The sequence below is a fragment of the Hoplias malabaricus genome, chromosome 3 (assembly GCF_029633855.1).
Source record: "Hoplias malabaricus isolate fHopMal1 chromosome 3, fHopMal1.hap1, whole genome shotgun sequence".
NCBI lineage: Eukaryota > Metazoa > Chordata > Actinopteri > Characiformes > Erythrinidae > Hoplias > Hoplias malabaricus.
Window position 1 is genome coordinate 1,243,256 of NC_089802.1, and position 22,408 is coordinate 1,265,663.

The 22,408-nt window shown below is 44.1% G+C and overlaps 1 protein-coding gene across 1 annotated transcript in view; it reads left to right on the forward strand.

The window, feature by feature from the left end:
• Positions 1 to 10,465: 10,465 nt before the first annotated feature.
• gprc5c (G protein-coupled receptor, class C, group 5, member C) overlaps positions 10,466 to 22,408 on the forward strand; it is an 18,670-nt gene continuing 6,727 nt past the window's right edge. Inside the window, 6 exon segments of the mRNA XM_066662670.1 lie at positions 10,466 to 10,988; positions 17,121 to 17,295; positions 17,298 to 17,615; positions 17,618 to 18,037; positions 18,040 to 18,237; positions 22,287 to 22,387. Of these exon segments, the coding sequence (XP_066518767.1) occupies positions 17,133 to 17,295; positions 17,298 to 17,615; positions 17,618 to 18,037; positions 18,040 to 18,237; positions 22,287 to 22,387 (1,200 nt within the window). The 5' untranslated portion in view covers positions 10,466 to 10,988; positions 17,121 to 17,132.

Sequence of the window (22,408 nt, forward strand, 5' to 3'; positions counted from 1 at the left end):
CTCCAGCCCTCAAAATGGACGTGATATTATAAATAAGTGCTATGTGAGATTCTACCTCTTGCTTACAAAGGTACTGGGGCTGTCCTTAAAGAAACACTAGGTAAGATTTGTAGTTATTGCTCCTGGGCTCCCCCTTCAGTTGCAGAGTGTGATTTACATGTACAGCACTGTCCTGAACTTAAGGAGGAGCAGACATTAAGAGGTAGTTTCCTAGCCTCTTTCAAAAGATACAAAGTGCAGTATCTGCAGTGCTGAACCAAGAGTAGCAACAACAGAGGCTCTGTTCTCCCTATTACAGACCAGTGGAGCATCACAGCAAAACTGAAGCTGTGATTTTAAGGTTAAATACTACATAGTGTTCCTTTAAAGACAGTTTTTTTGGGGGAAAGAAAATCTATTTTCTCCGTACTGCATATAAAGCCAGTCAAATAATGCTACTGTCTAATTTCTTGTTTATTTTTGCACTGGAACAGTGGGGTTTGAAGGCTATAAAACAGCACGTCTCATCCATATTTTACTGAAAAACAGGATTCATTGTGTACATAAGAATTTCTGGTGGCTAATCTGTGCAAAAATTTGTCCTTAAACCTGCCTCAAACCTAACTGTAAGCTAAAAAAAATGTTAGAAACAGCAGAATAGTCTCCTGTATAACATAGTTTCACAACAGTTTACAGCACTGTTTCTGTAAGTTTTCTACAGAGCAGACAGTTTGGATTCAGTGAAACAGTGCCCCCAGTGGACGGGAGCTACACATTATAATGTAGGAGTGTAACAAATATCTGCAGAGCTCTGTTTAGAGATGTTGTTGGTTAAATAACTCAGGATATTACTCATTAGCACTGTCCAAACTGCATATCTATGTGCAAACAAGCCTAGATATAAAATCCAAATAGTTATTATTATTTTATGAAGTTGTTTGTCCATTTTTATAAATGACACATCGGTTTACAGCATGAAGCTAATTTGTAAGTTAAAAAAATTTAATTAATTTCAAGATTAGCCTCATAATTAATGCACTATACTCTACTACAGAAAAATGACTGATCAGTTACATTTGAGGGAGACATACAATCTGTTTTTGTTGCCAAACTGTTCCGTTAAATTCTGATAAGTAGCAATGGGAAGCTTCTTCACTTTAACAGATGGTCATGGTCTGGTTTCCTTAGGATCACAACAGAATGTCTCAGTGGCTCACAGTCAGCACCCTACAGTCAGAGGACCCAATTATCTTCATTCTGTGTGGGTGAGTACGACAGTACCCCCTCTTTCCTCATCATATATTGTGACGTTAGCCAAAACTGATGTCTGTGTGCTGACATTGAAGAACTGGCAGTTAGGGTTCTCCTCCAAGTGTGATGAACTGTCCACTGACATTGTGATAGTTCCAAAATCAGAGGAAACATGAGCTAGCCATCGCCCTCTCGGTTTACAAGCACTGTGTGGAGACTTAATTAATGCCTGGAACTGACCATTACTAAATTGGCAAGATAACCGAGCTATAGTGAACACATCAGTAGGTTAATACAATTCTCTCTGTAATGCCTTTGGGAAACCAGGCCCTGATCACCTCAAAATTGAATTTGCCCACCCATCATGCACCTGTTGCCATAACAGCAGCACTTTTCCTTATTCTCCAATAGCACTGAGGTAATGGACAGCTGCCAATCATTCGCTTTCCTCCCACACCAGTGATGCAGGTCACGTTTACCGCAGAGCAGTGTCTGTTTTTTCTACAACCTCATTGTTGTGTTACTATGTACCTCAGCATACAGTATTTATTCCTGACCAGCACAGGCTTTATTTTGACTCATAAGTATTGTGTTTTAACGTTTACCATAAATGGTTGTGACTTCAAACCTGACACTGTTTTTTATTACTGTCAGTTTTTGACAGCATTCATTATTTCTTTGTGAATTTCTATGAAAATGAGGATAATGTGTTCACATCTGATTCCTCCACATTTCAGACACTTCATTGCATTTATAAGAGGTTTATTTTGTGCGGATTATTCTTTTCAAAATCTGCAAAGATCCCAATTCCAGTCATAAAATCAGATTAGCATGTAATATGTATATGATTCTATATACTCCAATTGGGTCCAATCATGCAAACACAAATTGCTCATTAAACAGAGTGTAACATTCACGAGCACAGCTTTGCTATGAGAAGAGCTGCGTCTGAGCTGAAGAGGTTCATGAAAGGGTCTGGCCGTGATTGTCGAGTCTGTTAGTGTTGAACGATACGAGACGTGTCCGTGCTTTGCTTTAAAATACATTTATAGTACGGTAGTTATGTTTATTCTGATTAATAATGTGTTTGGCTTCTGGAAATGTCAGTAATGTCATTTTTATTATCTCAGCATTGCATGGCATGAAATATAAAAGACATAAAAGCAGAATCCATAGTACGGCTTGTAAAGGAAACCCAGAGGAAACAGAACCCCAGATCTATTTCACCTCCCAGTCACTACACAGAGCAGCTCCATGGCACATCCTGTAGGAAGAAATAAACCTGCTCTTATTACTCAATATCAGAGCTGACGACACACTACTCCACAGGGTCTTAGTGCTCCTCTCACCGACTGTTTGGAAAGTGATATGCAGCAAGTGGAGGGGACAGAATCAGCCGTTACAGGAAGAGGTGGGGACATGTCTCCACTAAGTAAATGAATGCCTATTGTTAAGCTGTGTTTTATAATATTTTAAATAATTTTCATACACAAATGCTTTGAAGACAGCATTTAAAAGTTTTTTTTTTATTAAAGGAAAAACAATTTAATAAATAAAAGTGTAAAATGACAGTAATACGATGCTAACTATTGAAACGAACATTAGAAAACATATAAAACATGAATATACTTGTTAAATGAGTTGATAATTAGAACATTTTACAGCTTTAATTACTTTATAAATTCTATAAATCTAAATATCTTTAACATATCACATACAAGACCAAAACGTCTTTAATTACACAATATTCTAATACACTATGCTAACTAGCATATAGCATGTCAGTCTAAGAGTTATGTAAATAATACTGTTATTTTAAATTATATATTACATTACATTATATTCAGTGTCAGTGAGTGGGAGGCAGACGGGAGCTGGAATATTCTGGACAGGTATGTTTCCAAGCGCTGGGGTGTTTTTCACGGCTAAATTACACAACATCAGGTCTTTGTGAGCACAGTCGGAGGAGCCGAGAGAGAGATGATCTGGCGTTTTTTTACCTCCGTAAGCAAACTGCATCTGCTAGCTCTGCTGTTTATTCGCAGTGAAACAGGAGAGGGGGGATGTGTTCAGGAGGTTCAGGAGTGAAGCCCCCACTATGCAAACACTCTATATTCTCCACTCAACACACACCAGCGGTCAGACTGACTCTCAGAATACACACACTTTCCATCATATACAGGCCATTAAGATCGTGGGCAAAAACAGGTCATGCTAATGTTGTACAAAGTAAATACCGCAGTTTCATGAATTGCATGTTGCAGAGTGGTCTGAAGGAACCTGAAATTCAGGACACAATTTGAATGAAAATACATTCAGGCACTGAAGCTTCTTAATGGAACTGCCCATTCCACCTTAAACACTGCTACAGATGCATTATGGCACCATAATGGTGCCATAAAGGTGCCTTAGCTCTAATATTCTGATGCCAGTCAACATTAAATGGTGCAGTAGTTACATCCTGGGACGTAGGCTCCTATTTGTGTTGTTTTGTTTCAGTGCAGCAGTCATTTTAACTCCTAATAAAAGACACTGAGCCATTTTGACTATTGTTGGGCAGAAATTGTCAGCGTGCAAAATTTCAGTGGATCACTAGAAAAAGTGCAAAATGAACACAGCATTCAAAATCACGTGTTCATTCTCTTTAATCTCAGAAGCTTTGGATAAGATCAGACCAGTATCCCGTCAGGAGCCTAGAGCTGCTGGATGATGCCAACTGGATATCAATCTTAGTCAAACTGCTAAAAGAGAAAGAAGCAGAGGGAGACTGATCAATGATTAGACCTTGACGTGATTACCAATGTTAGCCTGCTTTAATGAGATCACTGAAATGACTGAAACGAGTCACAGTTTCTGTTTGAAGAAATGCAATCCTGAACCAATTTGATGCAATTTTGAAGGAACAGTTCTACAAATTCATTCATTCATTGTCTGTAACCCTTATCCAGTTCAGGGTCGCGGTGGGTCCAGAGCCTACCTGGAATCATTGGGAAGAAACCGGAGCACCCGGAGGAAACCCACGCAGACACATGGAGAACACACCACACTCCTCACAGACAGTCACCCGGAGGAAACCCACACAGACACAGGGAGAACACAATACACTCCTCACAGACAGTCACCCGGAGGAAACCCACGCTGACACAGAGAGAACACACCACACTCCTCACAGACAGTCACCCGGAGCGGGAATCGAACCCACAACCTCCAGGTCCCTGGAGCTGTGTGACTGCGACACCTACCTGCTGCACCACCGTGCCGCCCCAGGGCAAATTATAATAATATTTATATTAATTTGAATTTCCCTCTGGGATCAATAAAGTACCTATCTCTATCTCTAATAATAACAGGAGTCATCATAAAAAAAATCAATGCGAATCAAAAAATCATAAAGTATTGATCGAAACCCATTATCACAGAGGATCTCTGAGCCATTCCTCTCCACTGTAAACTCTCATTACAGAACGGTGTAAAACAAAAGCCAAAGAAGACTTGGAGATGGAAATGTGGTGTATGAAATCTATAATTACAATGGAATAAGGTAAGATTATGTTCCCTAATTAAAGATATTGAAAGGTAACCTCGAGAGTACCACCACAGTGACAGTTTTTCAGACAGTGTAGATGAAGGTGGTGATATCACTGGTCAGTACTATTGTTCCTCATCCACTGGTGCATGGTGACCTTGGCATAGTGACCTGTCCCATTAACCTTAGATACATAGTACATGTCAAATTAGTTGCGATTTCTGCATCCAGTTTAATACAATGGCAAAAGGTGAAAAAACTTCCTTCACCTGTGAGCTACAGTAGCCTTAAAACTCTAGTGCAAATCTGAAGAAGATCATTTTAGACAGAGAAGATGTCCTGGTTGATCAGCTAGGTTTGGTTGTATGTGGAATAACTTGATTTATTTGTAGAACTGGGCGGCACGGTGGCGCAGCAGGTAGGTGTCGCAGTCACACAGCTACAGGGACCTGGAGGTTGTGGGTTCGATTCCCGCTCCGGGTGACTGTCTGTGAGGAGTGTGGTGTGTTCTCCCTGTGTCTGCGTGGGTTTCCTCCGGGTGACTGTCTGTGAGGAGTGTGGTGTGTTCTCTCTGTGTCTGCGTGGGTTTCCTCCAGGTGACTGTCTGTGAGGAGAGTGGTGTGTTCTCCCTGTGTCTGCGTGGGTTTCCTCCGGGTGACTGTCTGTGAGGAGTGTGGTGTGTTCTCTCTGTGTCTGCGTGGGTTTCCTCCAGGTGACTGTCTGTGAAGAGAGTGGTGTGTTCTCTCTGTGTCTGCGTGGGTTTCCTCCAGGTGACTGTCTGTGAGGAGAGTGGTGTGTTCTCCCTGTGTCTGCGTGGGTTTCCTCCGGGTGACTGTCTGTGAGGAGTGTGGTGTGTTTTGCTCCGGTTTCCTCCCACAGTCCAAAAACTAGTTGGTAGGTGGATTGGCCACTCAAAAAAAAAAGTGTCCGTACGTGTGAGTGTGTGAGTGAATGTCTGAGTGTGTATGTTGCCCTGTGAAGGACTGGCGCCCCCTCCAGGGTGTAGCGCTTACAGATAATCAATTAATGAATGTTCATTTGTGAATCACACTCAGGAACAGATTGTGCCGTATGGATGACCTATCCACAAACAAGTCTGAGTACTCCAGTGTGTCCCCTGCTCCCCACCACTACCACCACCACACACACCTCTCTCTCTCTCTCTCTCTCTCTGTCCGTCTCTCTCTCTCTGTCTGTCTCTCTGTCTCTCTCTCTCTCTCTCTCTCTCGTGATGGACACACAGCTGAGAGGCAGTGATACTCTTTCTCATTCCCACTGCTATCTCTGTATCTGTAGGAAAAAGCCTGAACCAAGTGATGTAAACAGCACGGGACGGGAAGGGATGCCCTAGAGTTGCAACCCATGAGCCTAAAGATATAAATCCTGGAACTGGAACAGTGTTCTCTGGAGTGATCCAATACCTTTGGGAGATGAGCTGGAGTAGTGTCAACATCAGCAAATTCAGCATTTTTCTCTCTGCAACAAATCACAGAGAGGCCGATAAGCCATTACTGTTCAGGGTCATAACTCTAAAGTCAGACATTTCAAATTATCTGCTGTTATTGCTGCTGATGTTAATGTTATTGCTATTATTTTTACTGTGCTGTTATCAAAGAGCTCAGCAGGTCAGAGCGACCTTTTCTCAATGTTAAATCGACCCTGTAAATGACCCTTAATGAAAAAAGACACATTTTATCCCAGGGGATGTGTTTGCTTGGCATTTGCGCAATGACCCAGTTCCAATTTTATGCTCTTTACGCTGCGATTTCTCTGTAAATGTGTTAAAAAGAACGTTTAAACACACATCCGTTTACTGGAAAATGACCCAGACTAAAAGGCATGAGGTTTTATCAGCGAGGGATAAATCTCAGCTTGTGCCATGATGTTTACATGGGTTTAATGGTACAGACGTGTGTTTTGTTTTCACATGCTTTCAGGCACTAAGACAATGTAGAAATAAAAATTATACACATGCATTATATACAAATGGAGAGATTATGCCTCAGTGAATGTTTAATGGGGACTGCAACTTTTAAAGCAGAGAAACTGTTACCTTTGGGACAGTTTAAGAAATGTTGTGGCACAATAATGAATTATAATCAGGCTCAGGACTCTTCTGCTTATAATTCCTCAGGGGTGCACAACTCTGGACACACGCCCTCCAGGTCAACACCTGTAATAACTGTTCTCTATCCCTTTAAGTGGCGCAGACATTCAGTTGGGTGCACAATGTTTGCATAATCTCTATATTAATGTATGAAATGAAATGGTACGCTTTGGAGCAACCGCACCATGCTCAAAGTCAAGTATCATCTAAAGGGGCGTAAATCCACCCAGCACTGGGTATTAGAGCACTGCTGTCATGAATACCTGACCTCACTAACGTTTATTAAAGCTAAAAGCCGTCAACACAGAGAGAACACACCACACTCCTCACAGACAGTCACCCGGAGGAAACCCACGCAGACACAGGGAGAACACACCACACTCCTCACAGACAGTCACCCGGAGGAAACCCACACAGACACAAAGAGAACACACCACACTCCTCACAGACAGTGACCCGGAGGAAACCCACGCAGACACAGGGACAACACACCACACTCCTCACAGACAGTCACCCGGAGCAGGGCTTGAACCCACAACCTCCAGGTCCCTGGAGTTGTGTGACAGCGACACTACCTGCCGCACCACATGCCGCTCCAAGTTGGCAACATATCAACTCAAATACAGCCAATTTACTAATTTATAATTACCATCAAATCCTGACAGCAATGATCCCAAATCTAGTCTAAAGCCTTCCTAGGAGAGTAGAGGCTAGTAGTCCAGTGAAGTGGGACAATACGTCTATTATTATGATTGCTGATGAAATGTTTGTTAAGCAAGTGTCTACAAACATTTGGCCGTAGGGTGTATGTCATATGACCTGCCTAAAGAGGTCTGGGGTTACGCTCGTTTACAGTGGACACTAAAGGTGCTACAACAGAGCCTTCAGTGACTGTTACAATCATCAGGGCATTAAACGCACTCTGAATTCTAAATTTAATTTGGGTGATGTCATTCCGCCCTGAAACTGAGATGTTTTCCCAAACGCTGGACTGTGTCTCTGAAAAAATATTTATCTTTCTTTAAAAAAAAATCCCAAGAAAACTCACTAAAAGTCTCTGTTATAAAATATTTAACTAAAGTCTCAAACATTCATTATATGTTTATAAAAATAACAAGGCTGTTATTATTCTTGTTATAATGCCGTGTCTGAGGCAGGAATCTGTGTGAGAAACTGTGTGAGAATCTTCAAGGATTCAGGGATCAAAACGGCTTGACTTTCTAACATCTAAGTCGAGTTTGATTTGTGTTTTTGGTCGGAGGTCTATCAGATCGGGACGCGTGTGCTTGTAGTCACCAGCAGGTGGCGCTTTACACCCATTTTTAAAGTTCGAGAGCAGTTTCCCAGTCTTAAACCAAGTCTATCACTAGACTGAATCAGATGTTGAACGGTGAGATACCTTTGGGGTGGAGGTTAATGCTGAGGATACACTAGAAGACTGAAAAACTTTGAAAATACTTTTAAAAAACGTAAGCCTTTCAGATAAAAAGGAAATGAGGTTTTAGTCACAGACTGATTTTTCACACGTGGGATCTTGCTAGTTCACTGTATAAATTCACTTTTAATGTCATTTAATTGTTCATTTTTGTAACTGCTTCATCCTGTTCAGTGCCGTGGGGCAGAAGCAGACATTGGACCGAGTGGCAGTCACAGGGCATCACTCACTCGCACTGTCACTCACAACTGTGAACACTATTGTACAGCCGATCTACCTACGAACGTGTGTGTGAGGAAACAGGAAACACCCAGAGGAAACGCACACGGATCATTCGCTCTTTCCTCTTTTCTCATAGAATGGAGCCCCCCAACACAGATGTCTATCAGCTGATGTGATGGACCTGGGCACACAGCGCCTCTCTCTTCTCACAATGGGATCTCCAGTGGAATTGTCCTGGAGGAAGCATGTGCTTGTCCCCAACCTCCCACTGCATCGTGTGTGGTGGGGGGAGTTCCGTTAACAGATAACAGGATGGACTTGACAAATAATGATTGGCTGGAAATTTAGTTAGTTCATGCATTCAGTTATTGTCTGTAACCGCTTATTTATTTCAGGGTGGTGGTGGGCCCGGTGGGTCCGGATCCTACCCAGAATCATTGGGCACAAGGCAGGAATACACCCTGGAAGGGGCGCCAATCCTTCACAGGGCAACACTCACTCACACACTCACAGACACTTTTGAGTCTCCAATCCTCCTACCAACGTGTGTTTTTGGAGCGTGGGAGGAAACCGGAGCACCCGGAGGAAACCCACGCAGACACAGAGAGAACACACCAACTCCTCACAGACAGTCACCCGGAGGAAACCCACGCAGACACAGAGAGAACACACCAACTCCTCACAGACAGTCACCCGGAGGAAACCCACGCAGACACAGGGAGAACACACCACACTCCTCACAGACAGTCACCCGGAGGAAACCCACGCAGACACAGGGAGAACACACCACACTCCTCACAGACAGTCACCTGGAGCAGGAATCGAACCCACAACCTCCAGGTCCCTGGAGCTGTGTGACAGTGACACCACGTGCCGCCCCAAGTTGGCAACATATCAACTCAAATACAGCCAATTTACTAATTTATAATTACAAAAAAACTTAAACAGGAACAAGGCTTCATTTCCCAAAGTTTTCACTGTTTAGTGAGTACTGCTGAGAACAATATAAATGTTCTGGAAAGGAAGCAGGTTTGTTTCTTGATATCACCCTTTTACTCAGAAACATAGCTCAGTAAAGCAAACATGAAATTCCATTACAAACATCAGGAAAAGGAACTGAAAGACTTAGTACCCCCTCACCACCACCACCAGAAAAATAAAGTAAATTTACACAATCTCTATTGAACATTACGGTGAACACAGCTGTAAAGCTGTAAGAGAGACACTGTGTTGCCTGGAGACCAGGTTTGTTGACTTCATATATCATCTTTCATATCTTCCTTCATATCAGCGGAATATCAGCACAACAATCCGAGTGGAAAACTGCACATCAGCACTGTCACTGTCAGGAGATGAAGCACCATCTCCTTTGAGGCTGGAGCATGTGTAAATAGCATGTGCTTTGTTCGCATCCGGAGCTCTCCCCTGTGAATAAGAGACGAATCATGATTTAGGGTTCTTCAGAGAGATATCAGAGGATCACTGAACACAAGTCTCAGACACAGAGTACTGTCTAGGTACAATCTGAAACTGTCTACAGGTGTGTGTGTGTGTGTGTGTGTGTGTATAGTACTAGTCAAATGACTGGACACACTGACTCAGGGAGGGTTTCCTTGTTTCCTTTGTTTTTGGGCCTTTTTCCACATGTTGTGAACGTACAGCACCAGTCAAAAGTTTGGACACCTTCTCATTCAGTGGTTTTTCTTTGGTTTCAGTGAACAGCAGTTAATTTGTAACTGCTCGCCTTCGTAATGTTTCCGAGACCATAACTTGTGTTGTGTAGAGCGTGCAGAGGTAGGGGCTGGTACACAGCTGTAAACAGTGACTAGCTCTACTCCACCAATGACTAATGAGAAGATGTCCAAACTTGTGACTGGTTACTGTATATATATACACACTGGTTGAGGGTATGAATCTGTCCACAAGTGTTTGTGTGAGTGGGTGAGTGTGAGTAACTCCTTGAGAATGAGTGTGTGAGTGTGTGATGGCCCTGTGATGGAGTGGTGCCCTATGATTATGGGGAGGGCTCCAGAATATGAAAATATGAACGAATGAATTAATGTTTGGGATGACGCTGCTGGCATGGCTAAAGTGGACAGCGCGTTCACGTAGGAGTGTGCGTGTGCGCGCGCACGTGCACGAGAGAGAGAGAGAGAGAGAGAGAGCTCTGCAGTAAGAGTGGGTTTCTCCTGAGTAACGCACCGTGTCGTTAACTCCTAACAACAGCAGTGTTTTCCAGCGTTATTCCTCAGTACCTCGGAGCTTTAGTAACTCCAACACCTCAGAGAGTTTTAAACAGCTCTAGAGTCGAGCACAAAGAGCTTTTTGTCCAGAGTTCAGCTCAACCACTCGGCGTCGAGATGATGTCCAACATATTTCCCTCAGATTTCCATTCACTGACTGAACACTGAGAGAGAGACAGAGACTGGAGGAGAACTGAGATCAGCTCCACACAGAGCCCGGAGACAGTAAGTGGAATGGTGTTATGGTTGTTACAGTTGTTTGACAGAGTTCAGCCTGGTTTTGGGGTAAAGCTGTATTTAGGCTCCCTCTCAGCCGTTACACACAAATAGACCAACTAATAATACGTGTGTTTTCGGGGTGTTTTAAAACACTTTAACAGTCAAAGTAGTGCTCAGGAGTGGTTTTAGAGGCTAACTATATTTAATTTAATCATTAATCCTCTGAATATCACGAGTAAATGTGTTTCTGAATCTTAGTTTGTCTCATGGTAGTGTTTCCAACAGTTTTACGAGATTTTTAACCAAAAATAACAAATGTGTAAACGTTTCATTTGGGTCTGTATCTGTTTGAAAGCCAAGACACAGCGTATTTTCAGAATGAATTCCCCCAGTTTTTACACCTTGTCCGTTTTCTGGAAACGTTAGTTTGTTGTTCACCTGTGCTCAGATTTCCTAACGCCCCGCCCCTGCTCGAATTCTATTGGCTGAGCTCGTAGGCTCTGTGCTGTAATAGGTCAGCGCCGTCTGTCAGTAATAACAATAACAACAGCTGCTGTTTGGAGCGTTTCTTCCATGATTTCAGTTATGTTTTTAAGTTCTTAACCTTTTAATCTATACTCAAGTAACTTAAAATAATGATTAAGGATCATATTAACACCTCACGGAGTGGAAGTACCAAAGTAACGTACAGTGGAGATTATTAATGCATTCAGCATCAGAGCAGCAAGGGCATTGTGTTCTGTTCTTTCATTTTTGTATCTTTTCTGGTCTGAAATAAAATGTTAAAGCCTCAAACATCAAAGTGAGGGGTGTGCACCAATCTCACAGAGCGAAGCAAAAAAAAAGGGGGGAAAAGAAACATAAAATACAACATAATAAAAATGAACAGGTAAAACCTAATCGGGAAAAAACCAGTTTCACTAATGTACTCAAGGAGGTGTGTGTGTGAGTGTGTGTAACTTCACAGGTGTGTGAGTGGGTCGGTGTGGGGTGTACTATGTCGGACTGGTGCCCTGACCAGGGTGTGTTCCTGCCTTGTGCCCAATGATTCCATGTAGAATCCAAACACACCATGAGGCTGATCAAGATGAAATTGTTACAGAATATTATAAACGAATATATTAATTATATTTTATGCTAATATACATAGTTGTGACTTTACGGAGCAGCCCTGACTGTTTTTCTGCTACGACACACTTACTTTGTCTCAGGAGGGGCTTGTTAATGAGGTGATTAGTGGGATCAGTTGTATTAGAGTAAGGAAAATGTAAATCTGTTGAGCAGACAAAGCCAGAGTTGGTAACCACTGGTTTAGTTCATTTCTGCTGGAAAACAGGCATTGGGCTTAATTTATAGAATGATATTTTAAACAGATAGTTCAATCCTGCTGTGACAAACAGCAATTAGAGACCATTCAGCTGTAGTGAGGATGATCAAGAACTGATTAAAAGACACATAACTGATTCATTACTGACCACAGGGTTTTTTTTTTCTTTATAATTATTATTGTTGGCGGCACGGTGGCGCAGCATTTAGTGTCGCAGTCACACAGCTCCAGGGGCCTGGAGGTTGTGGGTTCGATTCCCGCTCCAGGTGACTGTCTGAGGAGTGTGGTGTGTTCTCTCTGTGTCTGTGTGGGTTTCCTCCGGGTGCTCCGGTTTCCTCCCACACTCCAAAAACACAGTTGGTAGGTGGATTGGCGACTCAAAAGTGTCCGTAGGTGTGAGGGTGTGAGTGAATGTGTGAGTGTGTGTTGCCCTGCGAAGGACTGGCGCCCCCTCCAGGGTGTGTTCCCGCCTTGCGCCCAATGATTCCAGGTAGGCTCTGGACCCACTGTGATCCTGAACTGGATAAGGGTTACAGATAATGAATGAATTAATTAATTATTATTATTTTCTGATAAGATCCAGAAGCTGTGTAACACAAACTTCTTAAGTGTGAAATCTTATGCTATCTGCATTTCAGTTAAAGTTTAGGCTAAATTTAACTAAAACTGTAACCAAGTAAGTATTCACAAATTCTTAATGTTGTCTTTGAACTAAACATATTTCTAAATTTTATTAACACAACTTAAAAAACCTGGCACTGTGAAACAAAACGATAATCTCAAACATAAGACGTTCTGTGTAATCACGTTTCTAACTGGACTCTTTTGGAACTCCCTCTTGGCTGTGGTTACGCTGCCACCTCCCTCGCTCCTGCTGCCTGACTTTTCGCTTGAAGTTCTGACACAAACCTCTGCTTTTTCAGGAGTGTGTTCCCATTGGCTAATGAGTTCTGAGTGACAGCTCAGCGCCTCACACTAAGTTAAGTGAAGTAAGCGCGCATTCACCACTTTCTTTTGAAACCAGAGGGGGATTTTCACAAACTGTGTGAGCTCCCACATCACATCTTGTCGAACGGGTTGATCATTTTGTGACACCGTGAGCAGAAGCTTCAGTGGACACTTCAAAAAAATATAATAATAATAATAATAATTCTGATTCCTGTTACGCAATGTGGGAACACACCCTGGAGGTCGCGCCAGTCCTTCACAGGGCAACTCACACACTCACACCTACGGACACTTTTGAGTCACCAATCCACCTACCAACATGTGTTTTTGGACTGTGGGAGGAAACCGGAGCACCCGGAGGAAACCCGCACAGACACAGAGAGAACACACCACACTCCTCACAGACAGTCACCCGGAGGAAACCCGCACAGACACAGAGAGAACACACCACATTCCTCACAGACAGTCACCCGGAGGAAACCCACACAGACACAGAGAGAACACACCACACTCCTCACAGACAGTCACCCGGAGGAAACCCAACCAAACAGAGAGAACACACCACATTCCTCACAGACAGTCACCCGGAGGAAACCCACACAAACACAGAGAGAACACACCACATTCCTCACAGACAGTCACCCGGAGGAAACCCACACAAACTCAGAGAGAACACACCACACTCCTCACAGACAGTCACCCGGAGGAAACCCACACAAACACAGAGAGAACACACCACACTCCTCACAGACAGTCACCCGGAGGAAACCCACACAAACACAGAGAGAACACACCACACTCCTCACAGACAGTCACCCGGAGGAAACCCACGCAGACACAGAGAGAACACACCGCACTCCTCACAGACAGTCACCCAGAGGAAACCCACGCAGACACAGAGAGAACACACCGCACTCCTCACAGACAGTCACCTGGAGGAAACCCACGCAGACACAGAGAGAACACACCGCACTCCTCACAGACAGTCACCCGTAGGAAACAGACACAGAGAGAACACACCACACTCCTCACAGACGGTCACCCGGAGGAAACCCACGCAGACACAGGGAGAACACACCACACTCCTCACAGACAGTCACCCGGAGGAAACCCACGCAGACACAGGGAGAACACACCACACTCCTCACAGACAGTCACCCGTAGGAAACAGACACAGAGAGAACACACCACACTCCTCACAGACAGTCACCCGGAGGAAACCCACACAGACACAGAGAGAACACACCACACTCCTCACAGACAGTCACCCGGAGGAAACCCACGCAGACACAGGGAGAACACACCACACTCCTCACAGACAGTCACCCGGAGGAAACCCACGCAGACACAGAGAGAACACACCACACTCCTCACAGACAGTCACCCAGAGCAAGAATCGAACCCACAACCTCCAGGTCCCTGGAGCTGTGTGACTGCAACACTTTATTGCGACTCAAAATAAAAAAAAAAACATTCTGCTTCATTTGATTTAAGGTTAAAAACCTTAGTAAGTTTTAAGTTGTACAACTGACCTTAGCGTATGTACCTAATGTGTTTGCTTGTTTGGGTCTTGCTCATTGCTCATCGTCAGTTCATTGTCCATCTCAACTCCATGGCAATTGAGATGGTTAAGTTTTTCTAACTTGAGATGATACTGTGTTACATTTCCTAAATAACATTGGATTGGCTTGGATTGATATTACTTTGTGAAATATCTTTACTGTCAGATCTTAGCATAAGACTCTCTGGATGTCCCTCTGAAAACCCATAGCCCTTCCGTATTTCAACATGATGGGTTTATTATTATTATTATTATTATGGGCCAGATTGCATGCTGAGTGTCTGTCTGTACGCTAAGGGGTGGGTCAGGACCGGTTTCAGGCTCCAGAAGCAGTGTTTGGCTGTTGATTCGATGTTAAATCTGGAGCGTGCTCTTTGCTTCCTGTGTGAACTTGTCCCAGTGCTTGGTTTGATTTGTCGATGGGTGAATAACCCTGAGGGTTGAGATGTTCAGTGAGGCTTTGTTTTGAAGCTTTGTGGACCATTATTGAGCTGTAGGACATTTCCACAGAGAGGTGTCTAACTGGTCATTGACAGGGAATGGTAGCCTCTCCGTCCTGGAAGTTGTTTGGATTTTCTGATTCTCACAATCCAAGTAACAATAAACACTGGGCTCTGGGGTGAGCAGTCCATTATTCTAAGAACATGAGCAGCTTCTTGTTTAGCGTGTCAATACGCATCCTGACAGAGTTCTCCTCTCACAGTGGAAGGATGGACACAAACAACGGTGGATCGTTTCCGATCTGAAGTGAGAGCAGAGCTGGAATTTCTTCTCTCTCTCCAAAAAGATTGGGAAAGATTTGTCACTGCATCAAGTCTTGCATTGGTTTTTTGAGTCTAACTGTTTTTACTGAAAAAGATAGAAGTGAAGCGGCCTTTTCTCAGAAGTGTCTGTTCCAAACTGTTTTTGACACAATTGAAGATTCAACTAAATGTGTCCAATGTTTCTGAATAAATAGCTTTAGTAACAAGAGGTTGTGTGTGTGTGTGTGCCCATCACATTTATTATCTTTTTCTGTATCAAACAGATCTCTCTTCTCTTTCTCTCTCTCTCTCTCTCTCTCTCTCTTTCTCTTTCTCTCATTCTCTCTCTCTTTCTCTATCTCTCTTTCTCTCTGTCTCTGTCTCTCTCTCTGTCTCTCTTTCGCTCTCGCTCTCTGTCTGTCTCTCTCTCTCTCTCTCTGTCTCTCTCTCTCTTTCTCTCTCATTCTCTCTCTCTTTCTCTCTCATTCTCTCTCTATCTCTGTCTCTCTCTCTCTCTGTCTCTGTCTCTCTTTCGCTCTCTCTCTGTCTCTCTCTCTGTCTCTCTCTGTCTCTGTCTCGCTCTCTCTCTCATTCTCTCTCTCGCTCTCTCTCTCTCTCTCTCTCTCTCTCGCTCTCTCTCTCTCTCGCTCTCTCTCTCATTCTCTCTCTCTCTCATTCTCTCTCTCTGTCTCATTCTCTCTCTCATTCTCTCTCTATCTCTGTCTCTCTCTCTCTCTGTCTCTGTCTCTCTTTCGCTCTCTCTCTGTCTCTCTCTCTGTCTCTCTCTGTCTCTGTCTCGCTCTCTCTCTCATTCTCTCTCTCGCTCTCTCTCTCTCTCTCTCTCTCTCTCGCTCTCTCTCTCTCTCATTCTCTCTCTCGCTCTCTCTCATTCTCTCTCTCTCTCATTCTCTCTCTCTCTCATTCTCTCTCTCTGTCTCATTCTCTCTCTCGCTCTCTCTCTCTCATTCTCTCTCTCTCATTCTCTCTCTCTCTATCTCTCTCTCGCTCTCTCTCTCTCTCGCTCTCTCTCTCTCTCGCTCTCTCTCTCTGTCTGTCTCTCTCTCTCTCTCTCTCTCTCTCTCTCATTCTCTCTCTCTCTCTCTCTCTCATTCTCTCTCTCTCTCTCTCTCTCTCTCTCTCTCTCTCTCTCTCATTGCTGCTTTGAAACTAGTGGTGAAAAAGTCAATATTTTAAAAGTTGTATGAATGATTAACAGAGTTGACTCGATGGTATCCAAGGTTAGAAATTCCTGTTATCCTCAGTGACTACCCTCTGCCCTTAGAGTGAGGCCTTTAGCTTGTTCCCACACACACACACACACACACACAGGGGCACGGCACTTCCATAGAGCGTGTACAAACACGTAACCTTTTTAACGGCTGTGATATCACTATTGAGGGTGTAATAGCTGTGGATGAACCCACCCTGGGTGTGTTAGATCACTCCTCTTTAATAACGACGTACATTCACCTGTTTCTTCATAAAGCACAGCTGCGAGTCCTCCCTCTGGTGTCTCCCACATCTAATCTTTCGTCTCTTGTGTTTGTGTCCTATCTCAGGTGCTATCAAAGATGGATCGCCTCGGCCACTGCTTCCAGACCGTTCTCCTTCCTCTGGCTATCACGGTTTTCTCTCTGTTTGGCCACGAAGCGGTCAGTGCGGCCCCTCAGGGTTGTGGCTCCAATGTAAGCTCTCTCTACTTCAAACTCTGTGACCTCAGTGTGGTTTGGGGCATCGTTTGGAGGCGGTGGCCACAGCTGGAGTGCTGACCTGTCTGATCCTCCTGATGGTGTCCCTGGCCAGCTTGCCGTTCATCTCCAACAAAAAGAGGTACAGGTCTGTGGGACTGGATGTTTCTTTCCTGATCTTCACCCTGGGTCTTTTTGGCCTGACCTTTGCCTTCATCGTGGGGAAGGACTTTTCCACGTGTACCTCGCGCCGCTTTCTGTTCGGTGTGTTGTTTGCCGGCTGCTTCTCCTGCCTCCTCATGAAAGCAGTGAACCTCAACATACTGTCCAGGAGGGACTCTGGCCCCCGAGGTTGGGTACTGTGCCTGGGAGCTTGGCGTTCTGGCTGGTGGAGGTGATCATCAACACAGAATGGTTGATCATCACAGTTGCTCGGTACCCCGTTAATGCCACAAACACTGTTAATAATAATAATATTAATAATAATAATAATAATAGTACCATGACCGGATCTGCCATTTCTACCATGCCTGTACCCTGCAATATTGCGCAACAGGACTTTGTCATGGCTTTGATCTATGTTATGGTCTTAATTCTGGCCGTCCTTGTGGCGTCCGTTCCGGTTCTTGTGGGCAACCACAAGCGCTGGCACAAGGACGGCATCCTCGTCTTGATCATAGCGCTTCTGTCTGTGGGTATCTGGGTGGCTTGGATCGTCATGTATACCTACGGAAACTCCAAATACGGTGACTTTACCTGGGATGACCCTACCCTGGCCATAGCACTGGTATCCACGCCTGGGTCTTTTTGCTGCTCTACACAATACCACAGGTGTGCTTTCTGACCGAGGAGGATGAGGCAGAATCATCCTTTGGAGACGAACTCTATCCCAGCCGAGGAGTGGGCTATGAAACCATCCTGAAAGAGCAGAGCTCCCAGAGTATATTCATGGAAAACAAGGCCTTCACCATGGACGAACAGAACCCAGGTATGCAACCATTCTGTACACATCGGTGCTTCATTAAGCTGTTTCTCGACATAACTCATTCATACAAATTCATTATTCTGGAGTCACATAACCAAGTAAAACAAGAAACCATTATCGCCTGAAGGAAGAAAGTTCTCAGGCTTTTTCGCACTAATACACAGACCTTTAAACTAATCATTAACTACCACAAAAACACTCACTTAGAGCTCAGTAATGCATTCACGCTGCTTAAAGTCACGAAGCATTAATTGCAGTTAAACATTTTCCTGAAACCTCAGAATGACAGATTATAGCTGTTTTCTGTTTGGACGTTAGAACGGATGCAACAATTAAAATGTTGTTTTAAAACAATTAAATCACAAACACCACCCGTGGGGGACTGGGATCCCTCTTATCTTTTACAACTCCTTTCAATGTTTCCAAACAGAACATACAGAGTAGTACAGGTACTGTTTATTTAGATTGTTTTAACTCATCTCAGGAGAGTAAACCTGTTTTTTTTCTTTCCTGAAAACTGCACACGATGTGACTGACTGCCATTCAAACGGAATGGATTATAAAATGTGGTGTGTAATGTTGTAGGTTTAATGGGTGGGGGCAGCCAAAAAACCTGTCTTTCAAATGTTGCGGAAAGTTTTTTTGGATTTAAGAAAGGCATTGCACCTGTGTTTAAATATCTTTACATTACACTGGAACATTTATCCTTCTCTCTAATGTGCACTTCTTAATTCAACAAAAATATTGAAATGATGCACTAAAATATATAAAACATTATTAAGAAACCGGGGTTTTTGGGTTCAAGCCCTCTTCCGGGTGACTGTCTGTGAGGAGTGTGGTGTGTTCTCTCTGTGTCTGCGTGGGTTTCCTCCGGGTGACTGTCTGTGAGGAGTGTGGTGTGTTCTCTCTGTGTCTGCGTGGGTTTCCTCCGGGTGACTGTCTGTGAGGAGTGTGGTGTGTTCTCTCTGTGTCTGCGTGGGTTTCCTCCGGGTGACTGTCTGTGAGGAGTGTGGTGTGTTCTCTCTGTGTCTGCGTGGGTTTCCTCCGGGTGACTGTCTGTGAGGAGTGCGGTGTGTTCTCCCTGTGTCTGTGTGGGTTTCCTCCGGGTGACCGTCTGTGAGGAGTGCGGTGTGTTCTCCCTGTGTCTGTGTGGGTTTCCTCCGGGTGACTGTCTGTGAGGAGTGCGGTGTGTTCTCCCTGTGTCTGTGTGGGTTTCCTCCGGGTGACCGTCTGTGAGGAGTGTGGTGTGTTCTCCCTGTGTCTGCGTGGATTTCCTCCGGGTGACTGTCTGTGAGGAGTGTGGTGTGTTCTCTCTGTGTCTGCGTGGGTTTCCTCAACTTGCTCCAGTTGGTAGGTGGATTGGCTACTCAGAAGTGTCCATAGGTGTGTGTGTGTGTGTGTCATCCTGTGAAGGACCGGTGCCCCCTCCAGGGTGTGTTCCCACCTCGTGCCCAAAGAAGGAATGGATGTTTAATTTGGAACCCTGTAGAGAATGTGTTCATATATTTTCACATAGAAAGTCTACAAATGATTAGTCCCGACTTATAATGTGTGAATAATGTGGTGACAGCGGGACACACAAGGAATTCAAACTGTGAAATCACCCCGAAGAGCCAGGCTCTGAAAGACCACAATCTACAGGAGGCAAACATGCAGAAAACGGTGGAGAGTTTCACAGATGCCTGCTGCTTACTGTACTGAATTTGATCCGCTGATGTCTGTGCTGCAGGAAGACGAGAATCTGTAGAACACAGTGTTCTGCTGATACCAGGCCCCCCTCTCTCTTTCTCTCTCTTTTGCTGTCTTTCTCCTTCCCTCCCACTCTTTGTTGTACTCCGTTGTTCTCTCATTCTCTGACCCGTGTTCCTTTAGCCATGGATGTGACACTGCTCATTTTCTCTGGCAAATATTTGCACTGCATTCATCAGAAATGTTAAAGTGATGCTTCAGACGAATCTCGGTTTTAGTGTTTGCTCAGCTTTTGTAACACGGAGAATAGAAAGGCAGAGCTTTGAAGGGACTTTTCCGTTTCATCTTTATCCTCGTTGGTAAATGTAAGATGTGGGAAAGGTGTGGATCAAAGTGACTGTGACTCATTAGTAGATCAAGGACAAAGTGTATTGTGGACCCTGCCCAAAGTAACATGAGTAAAAACACGCACACACACACACTCTCTCCAATCTATTTCTCAGAAGAGACTGTGACTCTGTTTACACTCGCACTTCTCCATGGAGACTGAGGTGTGGCAGCACAGAGATCAGAGGCAAGTTACATATTTCACAGAGAAACAAGACATTTCTCTCTGTTTACTCTGGCCTCCCAGTCTCTCGCCGCTCGCTGAGGTTTCCCCAAGTCTGATGTGTTTGAGGCAGGTGTGTCCGAGGAGACAACTCTGTGTGCTTTTGATAAATGACCGGAACCATTGGGGATGTGGCTTAATCAGTATCTAGTAGGTGCTCATTACTAATGAGCACTTGGGGTCTAGACTAATGTCACACATTAAATAATGATAGAAGGGACTTTTAACAGACGTGCAACAGCTGGAAGAGCACCACAGCTGTCCCCATCAAGTCAAAAACACTTATAGGTTTCATCTTTGATAGAGATGAAAAAAATCAAGCCTTGAGAATGAAGACAAGTTCAGATGAATGCGTGTGTGTGTGTGTGTGTGTGTGTGTGAGTCACCTTAAAGGAGGTTTAGCTGTAAAAAAAAAATAAATAAATAAAGGAAATACAGTGGAACCTCTACCTATGAACTTGATCCGTTCCGTGACCCGGTTCGTAAGTGGAAAAGTTCGTAAATTTTCCCCATTTAAAATAATGGAAAAGCAATTAATGGATTCCAGACCCCACCCCGAAAGTCACCCTTTTTGCACTGATATATGTTTACAACACTCTCAAATTAGTAAAAAAAAATACATGTATCGTTACTAAAAATAAAAGAGAAATACAGTAGAAACAGTAATAAAACAGAAATAATAAAGTTGTAAGTGGTTACACATCGCTACCTTGAAGACGTGACGACTGGCTGGAGGAGTAACACAGGCACTGGCTGTATGACGGGAGGTGGGGGGGGGGTGGAATAACGGAGAGTAGGCGGTGAATGTGGGGAGACGAAGCGTAGATACGGCTTAACTTAGCACCAATTTCGATGTCTGCTATTTACACTAATGCTAAATTGCTAAAGCTACAATGTGCTAATCTTAAAAGCTCACTCAAGTCTGGGGGGCGCTGGGAGACTCGCCTATTGGGGTCAGTGGCCATTTCCAGGGGTTGCTCGGGTTCGTTTCTAGAGTCGTGGTTCGTTGGTGGAGGCAAAAAATATTCAAATGCCCGGTTCGTATCTTGGAAAGTTCGTTAGTAGAGGTTCCACTGAACCCTAATATACATATAGGCTTTCACACACCAGGATTCCTCAGATACATGTGCTAACTTGAGCCTAAAGCTACGATTGTCCAATAAGCAGAGGTCCTCAGCGTTGTCTGAAAGGACACATCATTATTCCATCTCCTCTTGTCTAAGTAGCCCTTTTCAGAGTGACCCATTTAAATGGCTTTTGCTTTAAATGATAAGGAGCCGCTGTTCACCCCGCCCTGAGGGGGAGGAGCCGAAGCCCTGGATTTTAGCTGTTTTCACTCGCTTCTCTTACTTCACTCTCGTTTTCACAGTTTCTTAAACGGTTCTTTTGTTTCTGTTTTGTTTGTTTTGCTTCATCTGACCGTGTCTTTGCACTTTCACATAAATGCGGGTCCAGCGCTGTGATTGGAGAGACTCCGTTCTAAATTCTCGAAGACAATTCTAACGTCTAAAGGAGCAGAATCAGAACGGCTTGTTTTATCCCACGTTTTCAGACTTGGCTCATGTCCTGTCTTGTTTTACATTGGGTGACTTGGTGGGCTCCAGATTCCCAAATTAATGTGCACATGCACTAAACAGGTGATTAGGGATGTTTCATACCTGCAGGCTGAGATGGTTCTGAAACAGTCCAAAGGGAAAGACGTTGTGATTTTGTGATTTGTCTCACATTTCTTGTGTCTTTTATTTGTTGTCAGGTAATAAGCCGGTTTCTCCATACAACAACTACAACGGTCAGCTGCGGAGCTCGGTGTATCAGCCCACAGAGCTGGCCCTCATCACCCAGAGAGTTGGCAGCGTGAGTACATACATTTACCAT